Source organism: Sparus aurata, chromosome 22, assembly GCF_900880675.1.
Source record: "Sparus aurata chromosome 22, fSpaAur1.1, whole genome shotgun sequence".
NCBI lineage: Eukaryota > Metazoa > Chordata > Actinopteri > Spariformes > Sparidae > Sparus > Sparus aurata.
Genome location: NC_044208.1, coordinates 14,141,700 through 14,154,176, shown reverse-complemented (window position 1 = coordinate 14,154,176; position 12,477 = coordinate 14,141,700). Strand labels below are relative to the sequence as shown.

Below are 12,477 nucleotides of genomic sequence, written 5' to 3'. Positions count from 1 at the left end.
TAATTAAACACAATGGAAACCTCTTATTGAAACAACAGTAGCAGTGACCTCCTTCCTTCTTCCTGTGGTTCTTCTCTTCCAGGTGTTCTACTGGGTACCATGGTAACCCGCGAATGCCGGGTGGCCGCTGCGAGGAGTGTAAGTGTTCCCCGTGGGGGGCGTTGTCTGGACCATGTGACCAAGTCACAGGCCAATGCCCCTGCAGGGTCGGGGCAACGGGGAAGTCGTGTGACCAGTGCATGGACAGGCATGTGTGTGGACCTGCTGGGATCATCTGTAAGACTATCTCTCAGATTTTTATTTAGCCTGCTGTTGGTGCTCCTCTTTCTTTCTTTCTTTCTTTCTTTCTTTCTTTCTTTCTTTCTGTCTTTCTGTCTTTCTTTGTTTGTCCCTTCCTTCTGTCTTTCCTTTACTGGACATCTGGTCTAAATGTTAAGAATCGGAATCTCTGTATTGATGATTTAGATAAAAGCTATCAACTAGAGCTAAAATCCTTTTTCAGGGCCTCTATCTGCAATGACAAAATTTCACACAAAAGGGCTCAAGGACTCTCATCATAGTCAAAGCCGCACGTTTTTGGTTTGAAACTGTCTTTGCTTCACTGAAACACCAGGAGGGAATTTCTTTAAATCTGGCATAAATGTCAACTTGGACTTAAGGATTAAGTGTTTTGAATTCAGTGGTCAAATATCGAAGTCACCATGACTTCACATCCGTCCCATTTTCGCGAAGGCCGTATCTCAGAAACGTCTGAAAGAATTTTCTCAAATTTGATGTTTGAATATGGTGTCATGAAGATGCACATTTCACATTGTACAGTATAATGATAACTTCAATATCTCCAATTTAGTCCTTACGACATATCCGATATTATAAGAGACTGGATGGACATGGATACATACTGAAACTTGACTGGAGTGCGGAGGCGTATAACCGTTAGTCAAATAATTCTTGTCTTCTGTTCTCTCTGGTAGCCAACCACCCTGCATCATCACCTGGTGTTGTGATTCTTATTTTATTTTGGTGATGAAATGCAAATGAGCAGTCAAAGCCCTTTTCTCTGGTTGCCATGGGAGACAGGGGATCGTGGCAGAAGTCAGATTCAAGTCATTTAGGAAATAATTTCAATGCCATTTGGAGCTAATTTAAACTTAATATGACCATAATGGCGGGGCCAATTTGGCACCATTAGCATGTCTAGAGGTAAGAGAATATAGAAGAAAAGGTTGCGAGATGGAGGCTGATGTGAAATTGCTGCTGTCAGGTCAGAGAGGAAATTGCTTGCTCAGGTCTTTATGTGGTCAGACACAGAGCGTGTGTCCATAAATTGGCAGTGCAAAGTGCTGCAGTGCACCCTGACACCAAACCGGTAGCCTCCACGTCTAGACTATAATCACAACTCCTGATGGTGTACACAGAGTGGAGCGACCCGACTGCTGTTCACTTGTTGAAGAGTGATTGCACCCTGCGTTTCAACTCTGCTCTTCCTTCCATTCTTCCATCAGACACAGCCGAGGTGTCGTGTAATATTGAACGAGGGAAATGCAGGTAGCGCTCCCGTCTCCGTAACATCATTTGCGGTGAGATGCAGCTAAATTTCAATCTGTGATGTAATGGGTTGCATTATTCAATGTCGCCTACAACCACATAAGAGTTTATGTTCCAATTTGTATGGTGAGGCATACTGTAAGTAATACGACCTCAGTAATGGCTGTGCACAAAATGTGTCACCTATGATATTTACTCTGTTTACAGTGGATTAAAGGTGCAACATGTGAGAATTGGCCATCTGTCTAATGGCCTGTGTCCACATAGCATCTTTTTTAAATTGTTCCATTTTCTATTGTTCCATCTGTTGCATTGTGGGTAATGTTTGCACCATTATTCAAAAAGGAAGTAGAATGTGTGACCTTAAAGAGCGAGATCTCTGGTTCTGTGGCATTGATTTTGATTACTGCTGCTTTTACTGCTTTCTAAAACCCAGGGCCTACATTACCCACAATGCAATTTAACCCACACCAACAACTAAAATTGGTGGAATTACCCTTTAACATGTGCTGTATTTTACATGTACATTGTTCTAGATATGATAGTGTTAGTCTTCATAAACTTAATGGCTCTGTAATAGTCATGGTGCCAGAAACTAACTGCAGAAACCAAGGCAACAAGGCGAGCGACTCGCCGCAAAAGCTATTTTCTACGAGGATTAAACCAAAACTTGACCAGCTGTAAGTCACTGTCAGAGGAACACAGGCACAGGTGTGTTTTATTGAACTTATATGTTGTGCATGTGTGTGTGAATTTCCAGTGTGAAGCATGTGTGTGCTAAACTGGTCCCAGGACGATCACTGAGGTTTACTTTGGGCCTTCGTGGGGCTTCTAGCCTCTATGGCTGTGATGATAAATCATAATATGCTATACTTCTTATACACCGTGGAGGAAGAATATGATGATGTGCATCACTGGATAGAAAAATGTACAGTATAGCGGCTGTGCAGCTTAATCTGTTACAGCCCTGACCACAAGTCTAATGGCTTTGCATTGTATTAGAATTCTGCGGTCACCACCACAGCAGCCAGCGTGTGGCTAATAAAGATACAAAGCTAAAAACTTTGGAGGAAAACACTAAAGGGACAGATCAGCCAAAAATTAAAAACACATTTGTAGCCTGTAATGCTGTTTATCCATCTAGATTATGTTGAAAATATCTGCCCTCTCTCAAATGTAATGGGCCGAGGTGGCATTCAGCTTGCAGTGCTTAAAGCACCATACAAACATAAAAAAAAAAAAAAAAAAAACACTCAACAGCAGAAATCATGACCCGGTTATTCAAGATTATCCACAGAAGTTGTTGTGAGCAGTTTCACGTGGGAACTATTTTCTTTCTGCCCAACTACAGCGCGTAACCATGCAGGAGGAAACATGCATCTACTCATGGGTGATCATTCTTGCCTGTGCTGTGTGGGCTGGAAACATTAATGGTGTCCTCCTTCATTCACCTTGGTGTAGTAATTTATTTCCGTCCTTTGATCAGTCTTCAATAACGCTAAACAAATAACCACTTAGGGAGGAAACAAACACTGAGACATGGATGAATGTAACTGTCTACTTTGTCTACACAAAGTAGTTTGTTTTTTGAACTGCAGAGGAAGTACAATGCAAGTCTGGAAAACAAAGGCAGTGATATTTCTCCATCTATTTTCAAAACCTTGTAACTCACACTTATACACATAGGAGAGATCATATGCTATTATACTTTACCTCGATTGAAAGGGCTATTATACAGGAATGCTTTATCATACAGTTTCATGGGGCAAATAGATACACTGAGAAACAGAGCAGTGGGAAACTCAACTTTTTCCTCTGCCTTGTGATTAAAAAAATATCTTATCAACAAGCTTCCCGGGCTATGCACAGCAAAAAATTATATTGATTCCAACCATGTTTTAGTGGCTTTCTGATCATAATACAACAATGTTTCCTTTGATTAACATGAAGTCAACCAGGTTATGAAAGTAAAATGGCTGCATTTAATAAACTTAACACATCTTGGATTTAAAACAGTAGATTATATGTATTTTTGACTTTGTGTTAAGTCGCCCTAAGCCAAGTCTTAGTTATCTAGCTATTGTTATCTAGATAATAGTATCAGGTGTAACTTCTGCAAATCGGTGTTAAGACAACTTAATTTTACCAAGTGGACTGCTGACCCACAGTTTGCCTTAAAAGAAAGGAATTTTATGTTCCCTCAAGTTTATTCCAACTTTTAGAATTTGTTCTCAAGCATTGCATTGTACAGCACATTGTGACACGTAGTGCTCCGTGCACTGGCCCACTGAGAACTTGATCATCGAAAGCCAATGTAGACATTACGGTTACATTCATGATTACTTCTTTTGTTGTCCGCTTTCTGAGAAAACAAAGTAGACAAAGTAGACCAGTTGAGTGTGAGACACCAAAACAGCTGAATCATCTCAACAAAGACTCAGTACTTCTCAGAGCAAACATTAAGGTAGCCAAACGACCACCATCTTGTGTAAACTCCTCACACGAGCTCATTTGACAATCTCAGGTCTGTCTAGTCAAATGTTGTACAAACAGGCAAGCAACCAGCGCCGCAGACAGCATAGAATGATGGGAGTGAGTGAATACAATCTGTCGTTTCTGGGATCCTTGAATGGTTTCCATCTGACATGCAGCTATTAACTCCCAAATACAATGCACTGCACATTTACTGTACCTGTATGCGTTTAGGTGTGTGTGTGACTGCACGAGCGCTTTGGTGTGTTTGTGTGTTCTGGTTTTGTCAGAGATTGATAGATGAGAAACAGTTTTTATTTTATTTAATTTATCTTTGATTTCCCTTGTCAGAAATTTTAATTTCTGCAATAAATCAGCCCGAGGCTACAGAAGGGAAGAGAAATCCACATACGCGCGATGCAAAAAAAGAAAAAAAAATGTGTATGTGTTTGTCTTAGTGAATTCCCCAGTGTGTGCTCGCCTTAGTATGTGTGTTTTTTAGCCTGCAGTGTTTGCTCATAATAGGTGCTTTTGCCTCTCTGCGCTGAATTTCATGCATCGGCAGCCCTGTCTTTCTGATGCCAGAGTCACTTAAACAACACAAGCAGACACAACGATCACATACACGTGTTTACACTCTATAAAGCACAGACATCCACTTTCAGAAGTAAAAATGTACATATATGACTTCCTTCCTTTCTGTCTTTTTCCTTTCTCACCGTTTACTTATTTCTGTATGCCGAGTCAAAACTCAAACTGCCGAACATGCACACACACCCTTCTAGCTGTGTCTAACTCTGTGTTTGCATTTGTTCCTCTAGCCTGTGATGACGAGTGCTCTGGCCTGTTGATCAGCGACATGGACCGCCTCTTCCGCATCATCACCGAGGTCACCCTGACCACGCCCCTCCCACCACCTTATAAGGTGTTGTACCGCTTTGAGAACATGACAGACGAACTCAAGGTAAGATCAGTTTCTGCACCTGTCTTAATTCAATATGGTGTCATCATTGCTCTCAATTTACTCACATCATCACTTTGTCTTTAACTGACTGTCAGGCAAAGGCCAGGCCGCCTTAGTTACCGTTGCTATATATAGTTTTCCATTTTATCACAGCAGTACAGTAGACAATTACAGTATGAGTCCCAAATTTACTGCTGCAAATTCTTTGTAATTTCCTTCATGTAAGACGGAAGAAGATTTGAAAAAGGAAAACTTCAGCATGAGCAGATCAACAGTTGCAAGTAAACTCCTGCACACTTGTAATAATAGCAGAAAAATAAAAGCTTAAAAAGAGACAAAAATAGGCTCATTTCTTGCCATTGATTTTTGCCGGCTGAAATGTCAGCATAGCTAAAGAAGCTAGATTAGCATTGACATTCAGTAGCATCAGAGCATTTCATCTGCATACTGTACATAATGAAAGAATGTAAAGTAGATGTTGTAGAGACAGTTAAAGTCAACATATTAAACTCTATGTGTCATCCAGTGAGAAGGCCCACTCCTCATTCAGCTCACTCAACCTGAAGTACTTAGAAGAACCCTGTCATTAGCATCTTAAAGAATCTCAAAGTGAGATTTTTTTCAATTGTTTTCAAAGCGACATTAAGTTTTTCCTAATTTGCCTCCTCCTCGAGTACAAATCATCATTTCAGGCCATTGATCATTCGCTTTGTCAACAGCATGATGCACACAGTGCAATTAAACTTTCTTAACACTTACCATGTTTTCAATGAAATGTGGTTTATTAATCATTTCATAATTTTGTTCTCACAAATTAACCATATTAACCATGTTTACTGTGAGTTTATTCAAATATATTTAGTTTGATTGGGTATGTCTTCCTTTTAATTCCTTCCTTATTTCTCCCCTGCTCATCCTCTCCTCTTTGGCTCTACAGCGCAGAGCCAAGCAGTTCAAAAGCCTAGCCCCGGGCCAGAATGTGTCAGACATTTCTCAGTGTATTTCCTTCATCTCTCTGTTTCTCTCCCGCAGCACATGCTGTCACCTCAGAAAGCTCCGGAGAGATTACTGCAGCTGGCCGACTCAAACCTGGGATCACTGGTCATTGAGATGGACCAACTACACAGCAGGGTGCAGACACTTTTGTTTTTGTTGTGGCTCGACTTTAATACGTTGTCTGTCTTGCTTTCCCTCTTTGTCCTTCTTTCACCCTCTGTTTCCATCTTTCTCTAACATAACGAGATGGAGAAAATATAGACCGTCACGGGGAGCATGGTTTATGCCGACACTTATGTACAAAGAACAGCAAAGACCCAAGTCTGGTTACTTCTATGACAAGCGCTGTACACAGCAAGAGAGACAACACGGTCCATCCAGCAGCTGCAGCATGCTGACTGACATGAAAGCAGTCAAGAAAACTATTGAAACACTTTTCTAACATGTAGATTAAGTGTCAGAGAGGCTGTCAAGGGATCAACCAGCTGAGCGGCCAAAGTGCAAATTTGAGTGGACAACATGCTGGGACTGCAGACAGATAAATCATGGATACATTATGAGGCACTACACCCCTGGGCACCATACCTGGATTAATCTGCTAGGGGCCCAGGGTAAAAATAAACCCGTGGGCTCCAACCCCTTTGTACCTTCTGCTCTTTGCACATTTTATGAAAATGCAACATGTAAATACAAAAGATATAATGAAAATCTCAAAGATGGATTTTGACATAGAAATCCTATAGACAGGGCTTCAGAATGAGGAAATAATGCAGGTATGCATGGGTGATCTGGCAAAGAAATTCCATCATGATCCATTTTAATGCAATCACACAATCAAAATTAAAGCCCATTTGATGTATTGGCTGGATGACAATGGAGTCTGACCCATTATATTACAGGACTATCAGAAATATATCAGTATGACAACGCTGATATGGAACCTTTTTTTTTTAATTTTTTTTACAGAACATAATGCAGAAAAGAAAAGGGTCATGAATGATTATTACATCCCTATTAAGTTTATTTTTTCAGTGTACTGCTCTCATTTCTGTTTATTGTAAAACTTTAACATATACTCCTTTACTGGTAACCAGTAAAATATAGCTCAGAATATCGATATGAGAACTTTTTTATTCCCTAATGTCAGTATCGGAATCTGCCCCAAAAGTCCAGTATCAGTTGGGCTCTGATTTAAATTGCAATTATTGTTTTTTTTTTTTTTTTCAAATTTTGAAATATCCTGTAGACTTGAAGTAGACCATTTGCATGGTTAAAATGCAATACCGCCTTAGAAATAGTTGGATCTGCCAAATCAACCCAAGAAGAGTGGCTTGAAGTAATTTTTCCAAAAAGCATCTGGCTATTGGCCTTATCACTCTCTGTTGAAGTGTTCGCCTTTCACCGATCAGTGAGGTCAGTAAGGTCATGTGAAGTTTGGATACGGAGGTAGGACATAAATACTATTAAATATCTATACGATTCAGCTCAAAGGAAGATGGAGGAGATATTCACTGTTGATCATGATCTTAAATAAATCAGACCACACACCCCTAAAAGCCGGCCCCACTTCACTGTCCGTCATCAGAATAACCAGCAGCTGGATGGCTGAGAAATGATCAAATACTCCACAGATTATTATGCCGGTTTATATCATACTTTGATAGTGCATATTCCAAAATAAATGTCAATTAAATGAGCACAAACCAGATGACACAAAGCAAGGTTGTGGCTTTCTGATCCCCCTGAGGTCCATTGTGACAAGTTAGAACAGTATATAAAAGCACTTGGTTCCGGATAAGGATTGGAATCAAAGATCGAGATCAGAGCACCCTGTACTGATTGAGTCTAATAAATTACCATCCAGTAATGTTAATAAGTCACTTCAAATAGAGTCTCTTAGGGGGGTCCCTGTGGCCCAAATACATGAAGCATTTTATCTAAAGGATTTACAAAGAAGGAATTGTCATGTTTTTGCACAAAAAAACACCCAAAAGCTTTCCTATTTATTTAAGCCCATACGGAATGCAAAAACCCCTTTCTTTTTTGTTTTTAACTTAACGATCTTTACAGTCACAGTTATGTAGCTAAGAGGAGATAACGAAAATAGAAGAAAACACCTAGAGTGGGTGGGTGGGGGGGAGTCTACAAGTGCCAAGTGGGGAAAAATAACACTCACATCCATGCTGTCAAGATATACAGCCTTTTAGGGACTGGGGCCTTGACATTTGTTGACAGCGATGCTATCACAACACACACACACACCCACACACTCGCACACACACCAGCTAAAATGATATAGCAAGGTCTTGTCAAGTCACAACAATAATTACCTTCTCTCTCTCTCTCTCTCTCTCTCTCTCTCTCGCTCTCTCTCTCTCTCTCTCTCTCTCTCTCTCTCTCTCTCTCTCTGTGTATTGGTGTTTGTGAGGTTGTGTTTTCTCTTTTTGTCAATAATTCATTCATCTGCGTGTATGTTCTGGCATGTGAGTGCATTAATAAACAAGACGGAAGGTCAACAGACTGAACTGCGCCCACACCCACGTACACCACACTCATTGATTGTGTGTATGTACTGCTGTCATCATCTGTCATTCTTTTACATCCTTAAGACCTCATCCCTCCATCTTTTCCTTCCCTTAGTTAGACAGTAGTCGATACGTTCACTTATTCAATACTTGTTTACTATTTTATAATGTGTGTGTGTGTGTGTGTGTGTGTAGGCCACTAAGGTGTCTGCTGATGGAGAGCAGGTGGAGGATGATGCTGACAGGATTCATAAGCGAGCGGAGGACCTGGAGCAGTTCATCAGGGATACGCTGCTTGGAGCTAAAGGTAGCAGAAACACCACCTTCCCCTCCGTTGCCTGCCTGCCTCCACATCCTGTCAGCTGGGATTTCTGGATTTATCTGTCTACTCTCTCACCAGTTTCATCCGTCATTAGGAGCACATTGCATTATATTACATTGTATTAAATGTAAGGGATCCCTGTGGGAAATTTAGGTTATTACATTAGAGTATAAAGGGATATAGATAAGAAAGGGATTGTGTGAAAAGAGAAGCTAATGAAATAAATAATTATATTGACAGAGAGGATATTAAAAAGCTTCAGTTAAATGAAGACGTAGCATCTTCAGAACGACTTACAAGTTGAGATAAATTTGAAATGAATGCTGCAAAAAGAAAAGTGTCCTTGCTATCAAGACTAGTTTTGGTGTTGTTACCCCATCTTCGAAGTGAGGCAACAAAAGCATCTCTCTGCCTCCTTGTTAGCACCACTAATGGAAAACTTCGCTGCAGCACAATGGCTGATGGGCCGACGGCCAGCTGCACGCCCTTGCTGCCAGCTGCTGGTGCAAAAGTGTTGCCTGAACAATAAAGCAGGATCCAGCAGGCTGCAGCATCACTAACCACGGTGATAAAGAGTCCCCCACCAGGATAATGGGGTGCAGTGACTAAGTGTGTTGTATTGTGTTAGCAGCTAGTCACTGTGCTCGTGCCCTGGGAGGGTGGCTGTGTGTGCCAGCATTGAGCCGGCTCCAACAAAATGCTGCTTGAACATTTGTAAGGTAGAGGGAAAACGAGTGGTTGTTTCCAGCTGATGAATGTACAGCAGAAGTCCAATACTCAGTCTCCCTTTAGTTCTGTTTGGTTTTCTACTGACTCCCAAGGGAAGCATCTGCCTCTTTCTGCTGCTAAATGCCAGACTTTACTCAGCAGCAACTAATATCTGTCTGCTGTGGTACTGGAGAAGTGTACATTGTTAGTCCCTGTGTTCCTGTGTTTTGTCAGTGTTGTTAGTTGAATTAATCAGAGGCCTCATTCTGACTACTGCTGTTGGCACTCCTGACTTCCTGTCTGGCCTGTCCTACTCTTTTCTCTTGACTTCCTCTTTGGGCTGTCCTTTTCTTTTCACCTGACTTCCTGGTTAGACTGTCCCTCTCTTTTCTCTTGACTTCCTGTTTTGACTTCCTTCTCTTTTCTGTTGACTTCCTGTTCGGACTGTCCTTCTCTTTTCACCTGACTTCCTGTTTGGCCTTTCCTCTTTTCTGTTGGCTTCCCTGCCCTTCCCTTTTGGGAAGGAAGCAGGAAAAGTGCATCCTCAGTCAAAAGCCATGCGTTGTCCCTGTGTACTGAGCCCTTGCAGATGTCAGTCGTATGAGTTGAACAGCCCACACACGAAGTCAAGAGTGCTGTTGAACAGTTTTGTTGAAAAAAGCTAGAACAACACTTAAAGGAGCGGTGAATCAAAACCGTAAAGTTGTGGCTGGGAAAACCAAAACAATAAATCTGCTGGTAGTTTTCTGTGGGTTTGTCACCTCAAGCAGCCCCTTTCACATACATTTAATCATTTCATCTATTGTTGATATAAAATATTGACTATAGCAGCTTTAAGCTTGGAGGGTTATTTGTTTTTGGAGTGTTCATCCACTGTTGGGTAATAAATTAGCAGTAAATCGATTGATTAATTACTTTTTGCAGGATACCTCCTCTCCATTTACTCCTGTGTGTTGAAGTTTTTTTTTTTTTTATACTTTTGTGTTTGTTTTAACGACAGATATTGAATGAATCCACATCTTCCGCTATTAAAGCCGTCCTGCAGCAGGATGTTCTGTTCCCACTGGTGTAAAACATCCTCTCACTGGCAGAACCTTGTAGTACAGTCCAGATGGTTCACTCTGGCTTGATACAGAGGACTTGTCTTGTTCTGTCTCTGCATGCATAACAAGCAGATTGTTTTACACTTGAGCTTTAGTATCGTTTTGCCAGTGCAGCTGCAGCATGGCCTCCCTCAGCCCCCCGCATCAGAGGCTGTGATGTAACCGGCTTGTAATGTGTTTTCCCCTGCGACGTCCGTTTAGTGGTCTCAAAGGGGGTCCAGTGTTTTTGAGTCCTTCCATCTGGGAGCTAATATTTTTTTCAGAGGACAACGGGTGTACACTCCTGTACAAGCCATCTTGTCCATCATCGTCATCTTCGGGCCAGGAGTTCCACCTTGCAGGTCACACTGACCATTCGTGCTGAGATTGGTTGAGCTCTTCATTAGCTGCTGCCAAGGCTCACCCCCTAAAAATGGAACAGCTCTTTCTCTTGCACACACATTGTTAGTCCCTCTGTTCCTTTCTCTGGCTTCCATATCAGTCTTGAAGATAAAAAAGAAAAACATATTTTGAATCAAATTTAGGATCATGAGATATTTTTTTACAAACTAGTCAGTGTGTCACCAGTCATTTGTGACTTCGTCAAGGACACCTGCACAGAAGATCCCCTTTCTCACTTGTTTTGGAGCTTTTATTTGTAGATGATGGTTGCTCAGTTGTGGTGAGACCGCATGACTTCACAATACTATGACCCTCTTTTAAGACATTCATGTTGGCGGCGAAAGTTTAGTTTAACATTTAACATTTTAAACAGACTTTAAAATGCTCAGTCCATGTCCACTTTCTGACTGCATTAACCTTGAGTGGAGATTATGTCAGCTGGTGTTTGGTGCAGAGCCACAGTTCATCAGAGGTCCTTGTCAGTTCAACTTTCCCTCCAGCCCTTTGTTTTCCAACGTCGCCATCCTCCACAGCTCTCTTGCCCTTTTAGCTCAAATTGCAGCATGATTTAGAAAGGAGGAAATCAATTCTGTTTTTTGTCCTGGATGTATAGTGAGAACTAAATACAGTACTGGAAGCAGGGGAAACAATTCCTGTGAAAGTCAAATGATGCAGGAAGCCAAAAAAGTTCCACAATATAACATTCCCTGATCCAACCAGCTAGCCCCAGTCTGTCCATTCTTGTAATACCACTCCATCTCCCAGTCTGGAACACTAGCTGCATAGCTAACTGCGCTATCACAAACAGCTCTAGTCCTGTCCTAGTTGGATTCAGCAGGTATATGTGCACTTTTCACAATCTTTCCTTAACCCACACTGATGTTAAAAACAACTGATGTGCTCTGAGTAAAACTCTGCAATTCCCATAATAAGTTATTTTGATTACCATTATGGAGTTGTCGTGGCTTCTGGGATGAAAACAAAGTAACAAAACCAACACGAGTAGCGGTGATGAAACTGTCCTCTCCTTGTTGTTGCTCCAAGCTCTCTGGTCCTCTGCCTAATCACAGTGTGATTGTGGCTTTCGTGTGTGTGTGTGTGTGTGTGTGTGTGAGTGTGAGAGAGAGAGTGTGTGTTTGTGAGTGTGTGTGTGTGCACTTGTGAGAGAGGAAAAGAGAGTGTGTCGTGGCTCACTGGATGATTGAGAGTAGCAATTAGAGACTTAATTAGTGGCTATCACAAACACACACCGACACAGCACATACACAAACACAAGTGCAGATGTGCACACATTCACACGGCTATGCAGACACGCAGCCATACATAGACACTCGCACACACGCATAATGAGGCAAGAAAATACTGTACACACTTGCCTCAGTGTGTGTGCCCGTGTTTACTAGATACCATAATATGATTCCATCCACGTTTTAAGTGTTTAATTGGCTTTTAAATCCC

At 41.5% G+C, this 12,477-nt stretch overlaps 1 protein-coding gene across 9 annotated transcripts in view; it reads left to right on the top strand.

Annotated features, from left to right (window-relative positions):
- Nucleotides 1-12,477, top strand: part of lama2 (laminin, alpha 2) — a 226,251-nt gene that overhangs the window by 165,978 nt on the left and 47,796 nt on the right. For 7 of the 9 annotated variants that reach the window (XM_030404447.1, XM_030404445.1, XM_030404440.1 and 4 more), the window contains 4 exons: nt 83-276; nt 4,842-4,984; nt 6,017-6,115; nt 8,701-8,812. In XM_030404447.1, the coding sequence (XP_030260307.1) occupies nt 83-276; nt 4,842-4,984; nt 6,017-6,115; nt 8,701-8,812 (548 nt within the window). The remainder of the gene's footprint in view (nt 1-82; nt 277-4,841; nt 4,985-6,016; nt 6,116-8,700; nt 8,813-12,477) is intronic. The other 2 variants (XM_030404444.1, XM_030404448.1) reach the window with 1 other exon arrangement.